The sequence below is a fragment of the Ictalurus furcatus genome, chromosome 17 (genome assembly GCF_023375685.1).
Source record: "Ictalurus furcatus strain D&B chromosome 17, Billie_1.0, whole genome shotgun sequence".
NCBI classification, from domain to species: Eukaryota; Metazoa; Chordata; class Actinopteri; order Siluriformes; family Ictaluridae; genus Ictalurus; species Ictalurus furcatus.
Window position 1 is genome coordinate 15,598,424 of NC_071271.1, and position 22,644 is coordinate 15,621,067.

General features: G+C 38.8%; 1 protein-coding gene across 2 annotated transcripts in view; it reads right to left on the reverse strand.

The window, feature by feature from the left end:
* Nucleotides 1-22,644, reverse strand: part of tenm4 (teneurin transmembrane protein 4) — a 220,303-nt gene that overhangs the window by 116,804 nt on the left and 80,855 nt on the right. For both annotated transcript variants that reach the window (XM_053647427.1, XM_053647425.1), the window contains exons 4-5: nt 15,382-15,609; nt 2,783-3,029 (exon numbers count right to left, since the gene is read on the reverse strand). In XM_053647427.1, coding sequence (XP_053503402.1) covers nt 2,783-3,029; nt 15,382-15,609 — 475 coding nt within the window. The remainder of the gene's footprint in view (nt 1-2,782; nt 3,030-15,381; nt 15,610-22,644) is intronic.

Genomic DNA, 22,644 nt, shown 5'->3' on the forward strand with positions numbered 1-22,644 from the left:
CTACCACCCCCAAACACCCCAGAGTGCATTATGTTCATATAACAGCACGGTCTGGAGTGTGTTATTCCACTTATACCATAGTGATTTGCCTATGATATTTATTTATTTATTTATTAATGCTTATTCATGTTTATTAATGTTTACATGAAACATATACAATGTTTAATTTATTAATGTATGAAAGGTTGTGCATTTTAACAGTTTATTGTTAGATTTAATGTTATGGAACGTTCACATGTTAGATTCTGGCCTTGATCTCATGGAATATTCCTTCCAGAAGTCCTTATGGGAGTTTTTACATGGGGTTACATTAATACCAAAAGTGCACACAAGTTACGTGAGAATTACAGTGGCGCCTGAAAGTTTGTGAACCCTGTAGAATTTTGCATGAATATGACCTAAAACATCATCGGATTTTCACACAAGTCGTAAAAGTAGACAAAGACTTGCACAAAGAAGCAAAGAGGTTCACACCAGATACTGAAAGCAAAGGTTCACATACTTTTGCCACTCACAGATTCCTCAATAAATGAAGGACCAAGTATAATATTTTTGTCTCATGTGTTTAATTGGGTTCTCCTTGTCTACTTTTGGGACTTCGTGATATCATATTTTAGGTGACTTGATGATGTCATATTTATGCAGAAATATAGAAGATTCTAAAGGGTTCACAAGCTTTCAAGCACCACTATATGCATATATAGGGTGCCAAAAAAACAGACTTGTTTCTTGGTTACACACAAATCTGAACTTAAAGAGCATTATTCATGTGTGAGTATGATATTGGCTAAAGAGCAGATCAGTATTAAATCCAGTGCCACGTTCTTTTAGTTGTAACCACAATATGTTATGGGCTGTACATACACACAAAGAAACTATTATGGAACGCCATTCGAGGCCACTATTAAATACATAAATATGACACTATTAGTTAACAAACAGAATCGTTCCTTTAATAAAATGCGGTTTCTTGCATGGTGGGAATCTGAGGAGACAACATCTTAATAGGAGACTTTGCCAAACTGGCTGACTAGCTATGAATAAAGTTCAGAATGAATGAAAAGCGAGCTATAAGTGTAGTGGATGAATGCTTGGTCAGCTTATCATTCAAAGCATGGACACATTTACTTTACACGATAGTGCAACAAATGAACAAAAACATAGTCATCGTTTTATAATTGTATCATTTTACTTTCCCCATGTAAACACTGATGTCAGTTTTGGACTTGTGACTAACTCTGAATACGGCTCACAGAGTTTAAATGGATCAAAGCTGCTTCTAGGAAGTGATGGGCTGTCTGAGTGTGTGAGAGGGTAATCTGAACACCATCTCTCTTCAGTCCTAACCTGACAGCTCTGATATTTGCCATGCATTAGGAGCAGCCAGAATGATGTAGACAGTCATCAGCATTCAATGCACTTGACTGATCGGTTTCATATAAGACCTTCCTAAAGCAGCATGAGCAAAGGCTGATCGGAGATAAACAAGGAACCAGGGCTCTAGTAGGGCAGAGTGAGAGCTGCACTAGAGGTGCCTGAGTGCAATTACCTATCCATTACCCACTGACCTATATATTATGCTTAAGAGCATCAAGCTCTGTACATTTCAAGCGGAGGGAAAAAACAGTGCTTTTCTTTTGTGGCATGGTTTGGATGCATGGTGGCTCGCTGCCCCGACAATGACAGCCATCTGAACAGGAGTTTACTGAAGATCACTCTGCTGGAGCAAAACAGTGCAGATGCACGATAGCTGTACACCAGTGTGCATTAGATAAAGCATGGATATGCAAAGAAACATGTCATTTAGTATAAAGATGCACAGAAAATGCAAAACAGTCATTTAGTATAATAATCCGCATTGCAGTATGTTTTAAACAATTATTTTGGTGGGTTTTTTTTTTCTTTTGTATTTTTTGACTAATATTCACTGACTTATACAGTGCTAAACACCTACACAGCACTCTGCCAAGGCTGGACATTGTACCAAGCAAACATTATGCATTTTTATGTATAAGCATAAACATTAGTCAACCGTGAAATCGACCCCTTGGCTCTAAAAGCAGAGGTAGCTTATGTTTATCTAGACTCATGTCCTCAGTCCCACACAAACTGACTCAGAGATGCATGGCTCACACATGGACAACTGCAAATACAAAATATACAATAACAGGAACAATAGAAACTATGAACCTGATCAACATTTGCCTGTTGTCGTAATCTGGGAAGTCTGGCTCACCACATACGAGCCTACGGTTGGCCAATGGTCCTGTCCCTTGTGTCCCTGGTTTCCCATGACATTCAAGACATTGTGGAATGCACAGATTAACTGTGGCCTTTTGCAGAAGGCCATTTTATAGGTGACCTGATGAAACACCGTCCCACCTGGACCTCATTAGGGAAAAGTGCACCAAACAACCTTTAGTGTGATTGACACTGTGTAGTGCCTCACTGTCTAAACTGTACTGCTGCTTATAGGCATTACAACACAAGAACAACTTTCTTTAAAAGTACACAAACTATAATTATACTAGAGTTAACTTATAATTATGATTACAGAAAATGCTGTCTTTCGTACTTCCATCTGTATAATTATGCTCATTAAAATCTAAATGACAAAAACTGATTCAGGATAATCACCTGCACTATAGGAAGTTGAACCCAGGCCAAAGTTCATAGCATGCAGACATATAATGTATCATGGAGCTCATTTTGGTAAATTACCTTTTTAATATTATATTCTAACATTAGCCATTTCCAGAAAAAGCCTCGTTCTCGGTCCTACCTGGTCTCCAGGGGGATGTTGCTGTTGAGGAGCCAATTGTCCTGCGCACTTCCAGAGTCTGGGGCGCTGGAGGGTCCCTCGGGTGCCGCTGTGCTGTCGGTGGGCGCTGGACTGACGTTACTGCGCGGGGTGTAGTTACTCCGGCTCAGCGAGCCCACAGATGTTCCATGGTGCTGACTGGGAGAGTGCGAATGGGCGAGGGGGAGTGGAGGTGTCCTCAGGCGCGAATGATTCGGGTAAGAGCCCTCTGAGGAGGAGGAAAGAAGAGATGGAGAGAAAGGGAATGAGAGGTGAAGTAAGGTTAAATTAATGCATTATAACCTGCAAGCATCGCACGAAAATCTGTACACTCTGTATTCTCAAGGGCTCTAGCTTCCTCTTGGATTTCCACTTGGAACATTTTCTCTCTGTTGTACAACGATTATGGGTTACACCAAAGGCAAAAACAAAGTACAGTTTAGGGTGCTAGATGGAAAAGTGTGTAGGTGGATACTTTTGTTTTGTCTCTAGTGGGGAAAGCTCATCTACAATATTCAAAAACTGTTCCATAACATAATGACTGTATAATTTTTTTTCCCTTCAAATATCATCAACATCAACAGCAATGTTGGCACATTGTGAACCATTTCTTTATGTTTATAATGGTAGTGCATTTCTTAATGATTTTAATAATTAATTTTACTTACATATAATTTATTTTGCTTATATACAAGTCAGAATATTTCTTCAGTAGATTGCCTCGCAAGCTAAGCTAAGCTGGTGACTGTCTGGTGCGTTTTGTCAGTAAAGGTGGCCAAAACCTATCATTTTTTGACAGAGGCAATTTGACTGACAATGAGCTACAAACAGTTTCCTGCAGCCCATCACCAAACATGCAAGATTATCTTCTTTACTCACTGTTAACTGCTTCAAACAAAACTTCAAAACAAAAAATATATATATTTTCTTGTTGACTATTTAAAAAAAAAAAAGTGTCACAATTGTGTAATAGTGTATACACTGGGTTTTCGAGAACCAATCAGGTTTTGACCTTCAAGATCCTGAACCTTGGGGCCAGAAAAGTGTACGAAAGATAACACATGCTCCATGGTAGAAGAATTTGAGATCTGGTTAAATAATCCCCCAAAGTATACTATGTTGACTCACAATGTGGCTCATATTAAAGAAACCTAAGCTGATTCTACTTCATATTATGATTAGGATTTGCTATACAAAATACTGGAGTAAAATTTGAGGCATGTTATGGCATGGCATCAGATTCACAGCTAGTGTTACATGCACTATCACTAAAACTATGTGGGCAGCATTATCTCTGGTTGACTTCCCACCGTCACACCTCAGATGGCAGCTGGAACCTCCCATCCAGCATTAGCTACCTGCATTGCTGACAAGCTGTCATTATCAAGTATGCTGAATTACCAGAGTCAGCCGGTGTGCTTCCATTATGAAGTGCTGTCCGACAGGTCAGAGTCTGCCGTCAGCAGGCTTGTCAGAGTTGCAACTTTTGTTTTTGTATCCTGCTGTCACTACATGTCATGGGGCTTGGGGAACTAACACACATTAGATAGCGTAGACCAGGATGGAAACTATCAATTCTTTATGGCATATTATAGTCCAAGCACATTCAGTAATAAAAAAAAGCACATTTTGCATCCAATTTCATATCTAATCAAAGACCTAATCATCACAAAACATCCTAACAGAATGTTTATACAGTTTATAAAGTTTAAAAATGTTTATAAAGTTTTTACATTTGTATTTTTATGATTGAGCCATCTATATAGACAGAGTATAGCTATTAGCAAAAGTGCCATCCACAGCCAAAACGTCTAAAGAAACATGTTGCCAATGGGAAGCTGATGTACTGTGCAGGCCTAGAAAAAGTTCATCTAATTGATTTTTGAGCTCAGTGTTCCTCTAAATGGTGCATTAGAAAACAGTTAAAGTTTGTTCAGAGTGTTAAATCCCTCTGCATTCAGGCAAGCATATTTTTTCCTACTATGCTGGCAATGGAGAGAGAGAGAGAGAGAGAGAGAGAAAGAGAGAGAGAGAGAGAGAACATTAAAGGCATACCAATTTTGGTGGAAGTTAGCTGACATTCTCAAAACACGTACACTGCCTAGGCTAAATTGCTTAAATGCTACTACAAGAGGTAGCGCTTGCTGATTTGACAGGTAATAAGATTGACAGGCAAGTTGACACACCTCTTGGTCTTGAGTCGATGGACATCAGTGGTCCACATTTTGGTTTAATTTTTTCCATTTACAGACGGTTTTGGTGGTTTCTGGAGTTTTCCCTGTGAGCAGATATTTTATAGAAGCTGTCTGACTGTGAGCAGAATATCACATATTACAAGAACATGACCCCAGCTTTAATTAATTAACGCTATGATAAATCACCTTCCTGAAATGAGGAAGTGTGCGCTTTATGGCATGTGGTAAGCACATTTTTTGTCTAGAATCATTATGGGATATGTCACCGACAGAAACCCAGTTGCTTTTTTATTCCCCTTCATTTCAGGAGCAGGCTTGGCTCGTTTGTCAGAGAGCAGTGACAGATGGATCCATAAAGACTCACGTTCGCACAATCCTATGCTCCCGATTACTCAGAGCCTGATGCCTTTCCGAGCCAAGCTGACGATGACCCTGATGAAACCGGCACCAAAACAGAATGAAAGCGATGAAGGAAAGTACCTGCTACTTCCTCCTGCACCAGAAAGCTCATTGTTTTCACTTGCTTTTATTCACTAGTAATTCAGATATGATTCAAGCCTGTGAATCTATATGCCGGTGATAAAAATGAACACATGCTTGGGTAAGGGGCAGTATTATCGCTTAAAAATCTTAAGCCCAAATTTCAGTAGCATATGTTATGGCGTACAGAGAAAATATTTGTCATAACCTCTTACGAATCTGCTTAACAATGCCAATGCTGTAATCAATCTAGGTTTAATTAGCAAAGATAAAGCCCTGAATATTAAAACCGAAGGCCATACATTTAACATATGTCTTCAAGGATGTTTATACCGATAAATACAAATGATTCGATTATGAGTAAACCTTTCCACCATGAAACATTGGTCAGGCTTTCAAAATGCGTTTGCTCTTGAGATGGCCTTTGGGTCTCTTAAAATAGCAGACGGCAAATGAGAACAGCTGATGCAGCATTCAAGAGTAAGAGCTTTATTTTCATTGAAAAGCGCAAATGCTGAGGCACATTCGAGTCCTTGAGACAATAAGAATAACAACAAAAGAAGCAATGATTCAGCAAAAATAAATCAGCCGCAGTCCAAAAGAGCTTAAAACTGTGTGGAAGGACTGATCAATATTTAGACAAACCAGGCAACTGCAGAGAAAACCAAAATGAGATAGACCTAGCTTCAGACTTCAAAACAGATTCCCCCCCCCACAAAAAAAAGCTTTAGCATATTTTCTCCAGTCCCTCTTGTTTGCTAAAAGCCCTTAGCCTAGAGGAATAAAGGTGGAGAAAAAAAAAAATCTCTTGAGATGTAATGTAATTTCCACCTAATTATCCAAGCTGACAGTTTGTAGGCTATCAAAGTGTTTCATAATTATGAAACAACAAATGTGTCAAGCAGCTGTTACGGAAGGAGAGATGCAGCTCTGAGAAAAGTGGCACACCAAAGTTTCATAACCAGTTAAAAAATAGTTAAACCGTGGAAACCATGTTAATGAGAGGCTAGCAGGAGAAGCATTTGTGTAGCGGCCTGGAAAAACCCTCTACATGGTGACATACGCTGAAATAGGTCTGAAATCTATTTCTCTTTGGCGTGTATCTCAACCAAAAGTCAAGCTATAGCATGTTAAAGTCTGGTTAACTACATCAGCATCTCTAGTGTCTTCTCCTGAGGTAAATATCAGAACCCGTCCATTTGTTGAACAGGAGGCTCATCGTCTCTCTTAACACAAATGATTACTGTTTGCTCTTACATCATTGTTGAAAATATTCACTGATTAATTCAGTGAGATTTGTTCTGTTGACATATTTTGACTAGAATTGACGCATTTGTCCTTTGCCATGCCTACAGTGTAAGCGACGAAGCATGTACAATCTGGATAATTTGACTGCTGGTATTTATACCATTTACAAAGTGACTACATCTGGACCGTTACGACACGGGTGATCAAATCCATGGTTGGTCATATCTGTTTTGCTTTGGCACATGACAATTACACACTAGCAAATACAACGACTTCTTTAGGAAGACGAAGCGAAACTGTTCGTTTGTTTGTTAAACTGGCTCTTTATTTACCCAAAGTGATGTGTTTAGAAAGCCAAGGAAAGGTTAGAGAGCAAAAAAAAAAACATTTCTATGTCATCTTGGTAATATATATATGTTTTTATATATTCTCACAGAGAATTCAGCTATAGAGATGTCTGATGAACACTCTGTGAAGGTCATCACTATAATGAACTGTAATAAACTATAATGATCATGCATTTCATGTTATAATGCATATTTACGGCACTACAAATAACATCATGATGAAAATGCATTACACTTCACAGCTTTCAATATTATGCATTATTGATATAATTAAATACCTCACTCCACTCAGCCCCATTTTGTATGGTACAACATGAGACCTACCTTTTTCCCCATAGTTTCTTAATTACACCAGATTAGCTATTATTCCTATAGTGGTTACAATTTATTATTATTATTATTATTATTATTATTATTATTAATGTATTTATTTATTACATTATCAGGAAATCATTCTTTAACCCTTTCATGCATAATTAATTTAAAAACATATCCCTATCAATTTTCACATAATCATACAGTCCATGTGTAGGAATTCCATGAGTAAAAAAAAAAGTACAAAACACTGTATCTGAAAAGAAAATCTTTCAATGTGTATTTAAACAAAAATGTTAAGACTCCAGGTGTAAAATATTTAATGCTGATGAGCAAATTTTAGAAAAAAAAAATATATATATATGGACAGTTTAAAACTATTGCATTAGAGGGATAACAAAAATCTGCATTCAATAATAATAATAATAATAATAATAATAAAGAATTACAAAGCTAAGGTCTTCATTGGAGTCTGGTTCAAAAATCTGAATTTAAATTTGTGCATTTTGTGCACAGGGTTTGTAAACATATACAAGAAACTCTGATTGCAATAAATTGCAATATACTGACTGTCCATAAGCACGTCAATATATTGCATAAAAGAGTCAAAGCTTGTCAACTTCTGACAGATCTTAATCTACTCCCATAAAATGAAAAGTCTATCAACTGGATTACTTGTTTAAAAGAATCAAAAAGATGAAAAATTATGCAAACTGATGCTGAGCCATAGAACAATTCACAATGCATAATAAACAGTGCTTTAAAGTGCTATGTATTTGCAATTTCACAAATAACAATATATAATATTGCATATATGTATAATGCATTATAACATTAGGAATGTATTCATAGGTCATTATACATATCGCCTTTATAGAAGCATTATCAAACTTTTCTTTTAGGTCTGTGAGTAGTCTGTGGGCAAAAATAAATAAATAAATAAATAAATAAATAAATAAATAAATAAATAAGAGACTCCTATTCTGTGTTCAATATTTGCAGGCGACAAAGACCCATTAAATTGGTCTGAAATCAATCTCTAAGGAAAATCAGGTTGCTTCAGTCGGCAGCGTGAGTTAACCATCGGCTGATATGAAACCATCAAACCTTGTGCAGACCTGATTCGTGGATATAAATAATTGATAAGCAGTGAGGTCAAGCATTCAGATATATCTTCTGTGCTTGATTATCTTAGCTCATACTTCAATTGTATATCTGTACATCGCAACTTTCCCACTTTAGAGGCAAATAGAAAGATAAACTCCGTTCCACGAGCAGTGCTTATCGACCTGAAGCTCAAAAATAACAACCCACACCGATGATGGTCACACCTGACAAGGCACGACATGCCCCGAACACCCGATCAAACTGCTGAGTTGTGAGAGATTTGATTCAGAGTTAATCAAAAGACAGTCACCAGCCAGACAGATCATTAAAAGCAATCCACTGCTGCAGCCCCTACAGCTAAGCACAGGAGCATCAAACCCCAACTTAATAGTGTTTGTCTACTCAAACGTAGCATAGATGGCGGTGGCTCTTCTATGAACACGTTTTTTTTTCGGCTACCAGATGTTAGATACAGAGAAGCGCACAGAAATGTCTCCCCTGAGCTTAATTCAAAGCCTGGGGAATTCTGGTTTCAACACTACAGTTCTCAGTTCTGCTCACCAGTCAAACTACTGTTTCTCACCATTAGGAGAGACAAAGAAGGAAGGGCACAGGGGAAAAGAATCTGTCTTCACAGTGCTGTGTCTGAAGGCAGGCATGCTTGGGAACAGAGCACAGGATCTATGCCACTCTCGAATTTGAAATCAGCACATGAAAGCTGTCATATCAGGAGACACAGTCAGACAGGTTTCTGTATTTATATTGTTCAAACATTTTTATTTTTTTTTATAATAAATTACCGCAAATGTATTCTTTCTTCTTTTTAATTACCAAAACCATTCACAGTACTGTTGCCTGAAAATCTCAACCCTGATTAACATGCATGACATAGCTCACGTATCCTTAAAGGTCCTGAAGATGGATTTGATGGTGAAATGCACAGATGGCTTTGATTGCCTCTTTTGTTATCTCCAAGGTAACTTCAAAAAGGACTGACTATATTAAAACCTAGTCAACGTACGCTTATTGGGGCGGCAGCTGCTGCTATCGTATGCATGGGCCACTGTTACAGTCCTGTTGGTTGGCTGCATTGCACTTCCGTATAGCCATAAATCTTCTAAGAGACTGAAGTGTCAGGAAAAGGCCACCGTCCATGGAATACCAACTAATCAACCCCTTTTCCGAATTCACAGAGATTCTTCCTTTGCCATGTGCTACTCATTAACTCGCCATTTCTTCATCCATATTTTAATATCAAAGTATCTCCTGCGGAAAACTCGTTCCACGGTGACCTCTTTAAACCCCATTTGCTCCCTTCACGCTGGCAACAGGGAGGAGGCCTGCGATAAAGCGAGTTCCAAACGAAGCTCGGCTCATCTATATGCAGGCATGAAGGACGACCTGGCGGCTTCGTTCCCTGCCGCTCATTCCTGCCCAGTCAGCTGCAAAGGCATGTTGAATTGGCCTTTACAGAGGGGAACCATACTCAATTAGCAGCCCACTGTGGCCAAACCCCATACTGCCTCATACTAAAAGATACAAACAACAGTATGGTGGGGTTGAAAGCAAAGCCCTAGATCTGGAGAACAGCAGCCCAGCAGGGGGTCCACACCCTGCTTTAACACTCTCTCCAGGATGCGGGCCCGGACACAAAACTCGGGGCCACGGTGCAACACATGTTCAATAAAGAAGCTCAAGCTTCAGTGAGTTCAACTCATTGGTCTCAATGCATGTTAGCAAGCATTCAGATGAGGGTTTTTCTTTCTTTCTTTCTTTCTTTTTCTGTTTATGTGCACAGGATATCTCCCAGAGTTAATGTAGATGAGCAAAATGAAGCTGTAAGTGCATCTAAAAAGTACAACCAGTACTTTTATTTCATGCATCAAGGCTTATTACAGGCAGAAAGTTAGAACACCACAGTCAACCTGATGGATGTTAGAACAGCAGTGAATAGACATGTACGCCAGCCCCTGTGGCAATATGTTTTAATGTCTCCGTTTCTAAACTGAGCTGTTTGTTCTATTTCAGTTATATGTGAGGTGGAATAATCCGATGCCTTGTTTTTACACTAGTTAGACTTGATGCTTTACTCTTTAATACCCTGATTCCGGGATTATCTTTGCCATGTCCTCGTTCATAATTCACTCTCATCCCCTTGAAAGGAATAGCAAATACCTCAGAAAATAACACACTCTGAAACTTTGAGCCCACATCTCAGCACAAGATCACATTTCTGTAACTACATAATAGGGCTGATTTCAAAAGATGGACACGAAATCATATCAGCGTCATGCAATGCAGCTCTGGCTCCGTCCTCCATCATTTTACATGTTATGTGAGAACGGAGACTTGCACATGGCTGTTCCCTTCACTCTCATTCTCTCTATCTTTCTGTCTTTTTGTTTGTTACTTTGTTTCATCATATTGTTCTCTTAACCTACATTGGGAGCCCAGTCAAAACAGTGACCTGTACTAATGTGGTCTAATGTACTTATTTCAGTTCCTGCCATGGTGACAAGGTGAGAGAAAGAGGGATGGTGAATTAGAAAAGGGTTAGAAACATATGGCCTGGGTTTCTATATTAACTGAGCTAATTAACTCAGCGTGCTATCTTGAGCTATGATTAATGCTCATAATGGCAGTTCAAAATGAATGTGATGACACCTGTTCATTAAAATAAGAGAAAATCATTTAAAGGGGAGCAGGGCAGGTCTGAGGGATGAGTAGAAAACTATCCATATGTGATATTTAATGCCACGCTGTAAGCAGGTAATATGAGTGAATTTGGCTTCAGTGGCTCATTAAGTGGTGCAAGTGAATAAATAAACAGAGGCATACCATTTATAGTGTAATTGGCTTCTTGTCCTGTCACAGATTTGCCAATAATAGGAGCCAAGAAATGAAAATGGCAAAGTCCTCTCTGAAGAATATCCCTCATTTATTGTTTGTCATTTATTTGCAGGTAATAAGAAGTAGGTGAGACTGCTGATGACTGAATTGTCAAGGGAAATCTCAAAAAGCAGCTTCAGGCCTGCTACTATATCAACAACAGAGCAATGCAACACAACTGATCCGTGACAAGAAGTCTTCCATTACGTTACACTTACTTTCAGCATGCTAAAGCTGCTATTGCATGCTCTTTTGTTTCAGTCAAACAGAGCCGCATGGTGCTCCACATAGCCCGCAGGCAAAGAGGCCGATTCCTTGGTGTTTGTGCCACCCCTCACTGTCAGCCCCAGGGTAAGCTATATAAGTGATGCAAATCACAGTCGTGTGTCAAAGAGACAAAGCCCAACTTTAAATCTGATGAGTCACTTCATCACAGTTGTTTGCTAGATGACCAAGGGTTGTTTGTGGAGAAAGCAGAATCCACATATAGGCATCTAATGTGCTGACAGATGGCTGGATGTAAGTGCAAGCCTATGGGTAGTTGCAACTGGTAAAGTTAATCTATTATTTAGAGCATTTTTTTGTTATGCTGCATCAACGGGCCTTTGGGAGAGCGCAAATGCACGCCATTCATGCTTACAGTCATGTCCACTACTGACTGTGCAAGCTCTCAGTGCTGGTCTAATCAAAAGAGCCACTGTTCAAATGTTATACAATGTTTTCATTTGTGAATTAACAACGAAGTCCAATAGCCAGAGCCATATCTCCCTGTAGTTCTCGCCTGGATTCCCAATGAAGCTATGCAGGGTTGAGTCTGGCAGAAAACTGGGGAAAACTAAGGTTGCTGCTGGAAGTGGTATTAGTGAGGCCAGCAGGGGGTGCTCACTATGGGGTCTAATGCAACAGTACAGTGGTGGGGACACTATACTGTAAAAACCTCTCTGTGGTCATTAAAAATCCCAGGACACTTAGTAGGGTTATACCCTGGTGTCATGGTGAAATTCCCCCATTGGCCTTCTCTATCATGGCCCCCTAATAGTCTGAATTGGCAACATCACTCTCTCCTCTCCACTAATAGCTGGTGTGTGGTGGGAGTTCTGGTGCACTATGGCTGCCGTCACATCATCCAGGTGGATTCTACACACTAATGGTGGTTGAAGAGATCCCCCCCCACCAATACTATGTAAAGCGCTTTGAGTGTCTAGAAAAGCGCTATATAAATGTAACTGTAACTAACTAAGCAATATTGGCTTAAAACTCTGATGCTTGACGCATATTTGACATATTTTCAGATTTCTTGAGCTGTCGTATATCAACTCAAACCACAACTTGTGTTAAATCCGCCATCACAACATCTCTCATGGTTCATATAACTTGGTAACAGAAACATACACAGAGTTGCACAATAAAGGTCAATATTGCATTAATATCACTTGTTGTATGGCACCTACAAACCTGATACTGACTGGTATTACATCCAAAGTGAAAATCACGCTTTAACGTTTTGTCCACAAACTTCACTAAAAAGAAATGAAAGCAAACAGAACAGCACATGTACTTTCTGATCATTCTATTTTTGTGTTCGTAAAAAGAAATAAAAACTAAAAAATAAAACACGTATACTTCTTTGTAGTTTCAAAATACAGCAGGAGCACCTAAAAACAATTCATTTTTTCATTTTTATTATCAGAAAGCCTGAAGACTGAAAATTTCAAAGCAAACTGAGTCTCTTCGGCTTCTTTCAAAATCAAAACTGAAATTGTAAATGAACTAAAGCAGAAAAAGCATCCGTTTTTCTGAAAACTGCATTTGTTGCCAATACAGCCGTCAATCATTTGGCTGAGGCTGGCCAATACGACTATAACTCTTGCTTTTAGCAAGATATAGATATGGCTTTGGACCTGTATTCTGAAATGATTGAATACATAATCAGAAGAGGACTGTCTGCCACAAAAATATCGGCGAACATGTCGCATGATAGTGGCAAAGTGAAAGGCTTTTTCTCAAGGACTATAAAGAGATTTTGCGCTGAACATGGCTTAAACTGACTTGCGATGGGCTTTTATTACGGAGGACAATCCTCTTTTTCGGCCATGTCTACAATCATTTCAGAATGTTGTTCCAAAGCCATACCTAAAGCTAGCCCAGAAGTAAATTATAGGCATAATGGCTGGCTTTGACCTAATCATTTACAACCTTATCTGCAATAAACATAACTTAAAATAATCAAAGAACTATTCATGTTTTTTTTCTGCTTTTGTACACAGACCAAGAACTTATAAATGAAATTGTAGATTTTTGCAAGACTCTTTAAAAGACTTATTTACCATTCAGGACCTTGCTTCTGATTAACAGCTCATTAGTGCGGATTCACATGTCAAACTGATAATTACAGCTATCAGTGCACAAACCTATGCGTTGCTTCAATGTTACTCGAATCTAAAATTATACAAAATATCACCAAAAAAAGATTTGATATTTGATCAAAAGAATAAAAAAATGATAGAGGATGTGCTAAATACAATGTAGCAGCTTCTGACTCCCTGATCTGTCTTGAATTAATTTCTATCAATCTTTTTTTTTGTCATTTTCAACTCTGCTGCTCATTTTCGAATATTCAACTATTCAACTTTCAACACTGTTGAGACCTGCCTTACAGCTGTGAGACATTTTATATATTATTGATGATATTTAATATAATTTAGTCATTATTTAGTAGTTAAGGAGCCAAGAAGGAATTTCACAACTCTTGAAGGGGTAATGCAAATATTTCATGCTAATGAGTCAACGAAAGAAGGCTGCCATCGCCAATTAGCATGACATCACTTCTCAAAGAAGCAGGCATCCACTATAACACTATAACCACATCTGCCATATACTCTCCTTCCTTCATGCTCATTTTACATGTTACACTCTGCCTCTTGCTTTAGTCATGCTATCAATTAATTATTCTTTCGTAGCTCTTCACATCTCTTAATTATTAACCAGGTATTTTTAAAAAAACCAGACCTCTAGAAACCTGTATTAAAGATATCTGCACTTCAAGGCGCCTGCAAATTGCTAGACCTTTCAACCGTGAAGCTGTTGTGGACCACGCCAGCACTCACGACACAGGATGAAATTCACCATGACAAGGGCAATGAAGCAAGACTTGCTGAGGTCTGCGCTAAACAGGAGCGATCCAACAAAGGAGTCATGCATTTTGGCGTGTCGGGAACAATTGGAGGAATAAGCTGTTTGTTGAGAAAAATTCCATGAGACATTTCAAGTTAATCAAGTCCCGAAATGAGATTTAATATGCTGCTGTGCAAATAAAAAAGGAAAAAAAAAAGCAATATGTATGTTGAAATGCAATTAATTACAGTAAGTGGAGTGACAATGGCAGCATTACCTTCTCTGACGCTCTAATATGTTTTAAAATAAAGTGACCAGTGGAAAGGAAATTTATATTGAAGAAATGAAATGACAAGGATTGAGGATGAAAACAACGAGCTCAAGGATTTGTGGAGCCAAAAAAAGAAAAAAAATGTTTTCAGACGTTTAACTGTATTCATAGAGACAAGGAGTAACAGGTACTTCTTTCTGTAAGCATACTTTAAAGTGTTTGCCATCTCTTTGTGGTGAATATTCTCCTCTAAAGGTGTTTACTCTCTTAAAATAAGAACTACACTCCCTTGTGGGCTTTAGCAAAAAACCCCAGGCAAAAAAACCCCCAAAAAACAAAAAAATGACACTTAACTCATATAAACTACAGCTTAAAACAGCAAAGTGTTTTCGCCTGAGGTGAGCATCTTAAGCTACAAAGTGCCAAGTTGAGTCAATGTCTATTGTCATCCCATCCATATACATGTATACAGGACAAAATATTGTGCCTCCAGGACCATGGTGTAGCAAACAACACAGTACAAGAAGTCTAGATAAGAGCAAGGCACAAAACTAGGATGCAAATGTACTGAAATAAGCCGCAGGTACTGCCAGAGTCTGTGTGTGAAGCACTCACCGTCGGCGGCTGCAGAGCCAGGGGCACACACGCTCACGTTCCCTGAGCCGGTCTTAACTAAGAACGAAGAAGCAGGGCCAAACTCATCCTCCGACTCAGAGTCGGGGTCGGCCCGAGGCCCGCTGTTACCTAGCAACCTTCCCTGGCTCTCACTGGCTGCGTGGGCAAGGGGTGGGTAGGGGGAGGCAACGGGGGAGGAGGAGCCAGAGGAGCAATGCAGAGGAGGACCTGAGAATCACAGACACACACCACACACACAGACACAAACACACCAGAGAGAACGTAAAACAAAACACATATGTAAAACATAATGTCACAAAAAAGCATGCAAATGGTGTGATGTATGAATAAAGTCTGTCTGTCTGCCCGGTCCCTGAAGCCATCATCCGGGAGGCAGGATTTAAATGAGTGATGGGTCTTACAGCTGGAAACACATCCAGCCGTTTTGAAAAAAAAAGGTCAATCAGGGACGGGTGTTTCGAGAGACTTCGGTCATGCAAACTTTATGAGTATTAAATGAGTATTGAATATGATTAATAGCGGGCAGAAAAGTAGTAGGAAAACACGGTGCACATATATTACATGAGAAAAAACACAACATGAAGCAGGGCTGGGCAGTGAGACCATAAAATATCGATATTGTGATCAATTACGTCATAATACACTTTTTTGAAATATCCTGTTTATAAACAAAGCACTTAAAAAAACATTAAATAAAAGTATCCTCAAACTCATTCTTAAAGGTGTATTTTATTGTATTTTATTTCTTTTTGGCAGGTTGTTATATAACAAACCTATATATCGTGACATATTTCGTGTATCATAAAAATGTATCGATGTTTCGGTCATATAGCCCAGCCCTAACATTGAAATATAGTCTTTAAACTATTAATTATCAAGACAATGTTTTAACAATATCCACTTTGTTTTTAACTTCATTCTTATTCTTTGCAGTAGGGAGCAGAAATGAGTGAAAAAAGGTTTAAATATATCACTTTGCACAGCACCTAGACGTTTGTTTGCCAATAGACGTTTGTTTAAATGTATATTCTAAATAACATCTATGTACTAACTCTATTAAATATCGTTATTAACTCAAACTTCGTTTTTTTTCTTTATTGGACGTACGAGTCCAATGAACTATACCAACGTTTACACCTAATTAAGGTAGAACTCTTTTTGGCTGTATTCATCCATCGAGCATCATGAGACTATCAGTGTTACTTCATTTCAGTAATTCAGTTCTACGTAAGCTTTTACTTTTTGAATCCTATGCAGTCTAAACCAAATACAGTACGTAAAGTTCTTCCAAGCGCAAACATTGACTCAGAAGAAGTCTAGCTCATTAGTCTGCTTGTTTAATGTTCATATGCAGCATGATTACACCACCAGCATTCTTTCATGCAACACAGCACAAAGACAAAAATAAAATGTCATTTGCAAGATAACGGATCCTAAAATAAGAGCCCAACCAGAACAGTACTAAAATGCTCTAAACAGAGGGGAACACCTGATGTGGTCTACTTTACAACGGCCTATTGCTTGTGCTTGAGCAGAACAACAGTCCTTGGCATCTTACACAGGCTTTCAATTTCCACATTTAAGACTCATTGTGTTTTCACTTCATTTTGTCATGGAGAGTTGAATCCCGGCAGTGGCCCCAATAAAGTGTGATTATCATTCGATGTTGTTCTCCCACATGCTGAAAAATGAGTACTTAAGTAACATCACTGCAATGAACTCAGCCTATCAGTCTAGTCTCATCAGCCATGCCTCGTCTAGCCACGTTAAAACTGAGCTAAAAAGCGAAATGTACTTAACAATCATGTGCTGATATACAGATCACTGACAAACAAGACAATTAGGAAATAATTAAAATTAACATTAAGACACTGAGAAAAACATCCAGGCAGACATCTCATCATTACAGAGCTTCTTTTCATCACATATTTTGCAAGGTCTTATGGGTCATACTTATGTACAAGGTACAAATCAAAACAAGCCGTTCACAAACAGCCAGATTCATGCCAAAAGTCCTGTCATAATTACTACAGGCAAGTAAACCAACCTTTTTCCCTCACAATTAAATTCATCATGCATTCATTACGCTTCACCTTGTGCTCAACTGTGCAAAACTCTTTAACTGCTTTAAGTAATGAACTCATTGTTTCTTAGTTCAGACCTGCACATCGACGTCCTCTAAAAAAGTACTGAAAGTCACATGTAGCAGAGACCGTTCTACATTTCCATACCTATGCACAGCTATGCAAAGAGAGCGCGTTTGTCTTACAGAGAAAGGTCGGCCCGTGGCTGACTGTGCTTAATTAAGCCAGCCTGCCGTAATTCATTCTCATCCGTCGCACTTACTCAGGCGCTGAGCCATAGAGTGGGCTCTGTAAACAGAAAACTCACAGCTTTGGTAAATCTGAACAGAAAACTACTTTTTGTTTGACTGAAGTTGACTGTTTTGCCCTTTACTTGTTGTTTGGAGTCAAACCTGGACTGGTTCAGACTGCAGCATCAGCACACTAGTTACTCAAACACACATACACATCCATACACACACACACACACACACACAAAATGTGTGCTCCTGCATCCTCTCCAGACTCCAGACGACCTCTCTCTCCTGGGATGTGGCCTTTCACCCTGGTTGCAACAGCAATGCTCCACGGATCCTGAACTCAGCAGGCCACCCATGTTAGGGAGGAAGCAGATTCTGCTCAGAAATCACCTAATTATGAGAGAAGGTGAAGAAACAAGAGCCACTAATTTTCAAGTAGGCTGAGGTGCTGCATTTGCCATGGCAACCTCACTGTAACCTGCCTTTTCCCCCACAAGTCAGGGCCAAACACGTGGAGTCAAATGCCAAGGCGACTGGTAGAAACAGCAGGGGCCGGCCTGCTCTTTCGCTTTCTCTGTATGTGCTTGTATTAGAAAATTGAGCTGTGTGGACCTTCAGACAGGCGCCTACCTCACTGGAAGTAAAGACAAGCTGGTTGAAGTTGCCCTAAAGTTTTCCATAATGGATAAGCATACAAGCACCAGATCATGGGAATCACGATACATAGTTTCTCAATCTATTATTTTGAGCAGTAATACTGTAAGGCCTGGCTCAGGATTCTGCAAATGATGTCAGAGAAATCAATAATCTTGATATTGTGTGGTGGATACGCTGGTATTCTCCCCAAAATGTAAATGCAGAGTATGGAATTGTTAATTGTCCTGGCACAATGATAGCTTTCAAAGATGTACCCAGATGCACAAACAATTTAAATGATAAAATATAGCTATAAGCAACAACTAAGGGACCAAGCACATTTTTGCTCCACCACTTAGCAACAGAGGGAGACCAGAAGCATCAGTGCTTGTTCCCAAGGAGATCTGAAGGCAAAACGTCAAGTTGATGCTGAGATATTGCCTCACTTCCTGTTTTCAGTAGCCCTCCCAAGTTACAACTAAACTCCATAGTAGTTTCTTAACATTATATCATGTTGTTAAACCTATGTGTCAATACATAAAAGTGTTGCTGAGAATTGGCATCATTTCTCACTTCCTGTTTGGAAGTTGCAAGTTGGTCTAACTATGCTGTGATCAAGATTTCATGACTGGACAAAATTTGCAGGAGAAGAAGAAAACGCAAAATGTCCGACACCCTGTTTGGCAAATCACAAATGCGTTACATCAAAAACACCTTCTAGAGAATCAACAGGGGGAGAAAAACAGAATTTGCTTGGGGGATGTACACCAAAATTGCTGTGTAGTTAGCTAAGACTGTCTTCTATCACTGTGCCAAATGTCATAAAAAAATGTGAAAAGTATTTTATGGGCTGCCATGTGGTATTACAAGAAGAAGAAGAAGAAGAAGAAGAAGAAGAAGAAGAAGAAGAAGAAGAAGAAGAGAACATACAAATACAACAGGGTACCTACGCTCCCATGGTGCACAATAGGGTGCCTACAAACCATTGGTGCTTGGTACCTAATTACCACAAAGGAGTGAAAATGATCTGGTATGTGTGCACAAAATGGGTTTAGCAACACAAATGAGCGATTGAGTAAACCAGGAGTCACATAAAATGCATTTTCGCTGGCAGGTTTGCAGTCTGGATGCTCCACAGCTCAGCCTCAGTAGGCTTTCTAAAGAATGCATGTTGCATATGCATGAAAACTGAGCTCAGAGCTGCATTTTAAGAGCTAAACACATTCTGTCCACCTTGTGTGCACTGAAATGGCCCTGGCACAAAGGAAATATGCCTGATCAAAGCTGGTTGGCATACGGATTTATTCTTCAACACCTAAACCCTGAAATTGGTATGTGCTTCATTACTACAAATAATTAAACCCTCCTTACGTTGCATGTGAAATTTCTGAATACAGTATGTCTGGCATTGCTGTGATGGCTAACTGCATCATTACTCCCTCTCACTCCCAGCTCTGCTGAGTTCTGCACATAATATAACACTCCCTGATGTGCTCTACTCGTTGTCCTATCGTCTCTATAAACAAAAGGCAGCTGTTTATCTGGCCTTAGATTTCCGACACATGTGTAAAATATACCTCACAAAGGCACGTACGGCCATGAGGCAGCGTAGATATGCGATTTCCTACTGAAGAGGAGCATTATCAGTTTGTTCGAGGATGTTTAAGCCCAGGAAGCGTTCTAAAAATGGCATTTTTGCAGCAGACAAGCAAAGCAGGGGGGGAAAAGAACAAACAAATATCTCAGCATCTCACCTTAAAGTTGGCAAGGACACTGAATGTAAAGCACAGAAGCCATACAGATAAATAACTACACAGACGCACAACCACTGTGTGTTATGATAGATCTGCTCTCCAACTGCCTTCAAGCTCTGTTATTGCCTTGAGAACATCAAAAGTTGTAAAACCAATGCTTAGCAAAGCTCACATCACCAGAGGCTGGTCGAACACAACCTCAGAAGCTTATGTGAGTCATTCAGATTGGGAATTCAATCTGTATTGTTAAGTAGCTTTCACACCAGACCTATCCATCTATTCTCACAAGTGGAAAATAGAGAGTCAATACGGATAGCGATGAATATATGAAAATTCAGCATCACCCACAATCATGCCATGATGGCTTAAAACATTGAAAACATGATACAGAAAATAACAAATCAACAAATTCTGAAATTCCCACATAAACACCCGTGTTATCTAAGTGTTCACTAGCTTCTGCCCAGAGATTAACATTGTATTTATTAACACTGAAATGCATGGGAATTTTTTTACTAGCCATTCATAAACCTTGGTTTGCATTTTATAATCACTTTCTACAGTAATTACAGGCTTGTTGTGATATTAGATGGGAAGATTAAATTTAATAATTTAATATCTGTCAGTAGCTCAACAATGAACATACTGTATCTTGAGCAATGCACTATATCAGGGGTTCCCAAACTTTTCCAGAGCAAGGCCCCCCAAATGGCATTAACATTTGACCGAGGCCCCCCTTTTGCAAGATGTCTTTAAAACACATTAAAAATACAGACTTCTGAATATATCCCCCTTTTTTATTAATAATTATATCTTCCATCTTTACGTTACATTACATTAGGAATTGATTGTGTGTGTGTGTGTGTGTGTGTGTGTGTGTCTGTGTGTGTGTGTGTAATCAAGTATTTATTTATTTTTCACACCAAATTGTTGAGGGCCCCCTGGCGGCCCCCACTTTGAAAACCACTGCACTATATCATGGGGTTTCATCAACGGCATAATCAAGCCATGTTTCATACTAATGCCAAGATTGCTCTAATGTAGGTTGTTTTTTTTTTGCTTTTGGAATCTTTCATTTGTTTCAGCAATCTTTTTTTGCTTCTGACTTTTGGCCCATTTTTATGGTGTGTCTAAGAAGAAGGCATTCACCTTACATCTCTATTGGTCAACTGATTTTTGGGAGGTGCTCTGCAAGTTAGCCACACCCACTAAATAAAAGGTGGAGCCGCCTCTGACGTTGCAGAACAAATGGAGTGCTCACCGGCAAGGAAACTGTATTGTAGTTGCAATAAAAAGCTGACAAAAATGACATAAGTATCTACTGAATTGTTTGTAGATGGTTCACACACATTTCTTTATTATACAACTGTCTTCATTCCATCCACCTGAGTAGCAGTTTAAACAGGTAACATTAGCTTGTTACGAAGCTGAAGTTGGCTTATCCAGATTTTCCAATCCACCTTAAAAGATCAAGGTTTTACAATCTTGCACCTGTAGATAGCAACATGAAGTGCACTAATATCGCTTCCAATTTCCTACACTATTATCTCCTCATTCTCAAAATGTCCCGAAAAAACTGACAATTTCATATGAAAATAAGTGTAATGCATTGTAGAAATACTCAGTATAAAGAAATATAACTGTATGATTTTTTTTTAATAATGGGCCTGTGAACATAGCATTTAAGACTATCAGATGCAGGCAAATTGCACTTTCTGCCTAATTCCAACACCATTATGTCATTATTATAATAATACTTTCCATTAATTTTTATATCAAATGGCCTTGCATTCATTGGCCTCACAATGGGCTCAAATTCTTCAAACTGAACATTTTGAAAGTATATAATATTTCGTTTCATGCAGAACTGTCAGAATGTTTGAGGCATTTTCATAATGACGAGATGATGGCATAGGAATTACGCAGAATGTGGACACAAAACATCAGTATAAGAAGCCAGTTTTTAAACAGATAACGGTCAGCTTTTAAATGCGACTACAATACAGTTTCCCTGCAGTTCGGCACTTAGCTCTGTTCATTCTGCCATGTCAGAAGCAGCTCCATCATTAATGGGGTGGGTGTGACTAACTTTCAAAGCACCTCCCACTCCAAAATTGGTTGATCAATAGAAATTAAAGTTGAATGCCTCTTTCTAAGAATCAAGCCCAGTAAAAATGTGCCGAAAGTCAAGCAAATTTTTTCTGCAAAAGCTAAATAAATGAATAAATATATAAAACAGCATCACAAAAATCTGTAAAAAAAAAATGAAGCAAAATTGAGAATGTGAATCAGAAGTTTAATCTTCTATTCTCATTAATTGCATTTACAAAATACTTTTTACATTTTGATCATTTACAGTATATTTTGTTTATGGATTTTAACTCCATACAGTTTTTCCTCCAAAGGCAATTTTGTGCGTGTTAGAGTACCCACCTCATTTGTGTTCCTTACACTGGTGACTGTATTTCACATGTGCTTTTTACCTATTCCTACATACGCATAAATGGTCGCTGTGCATATCCTGCGTAC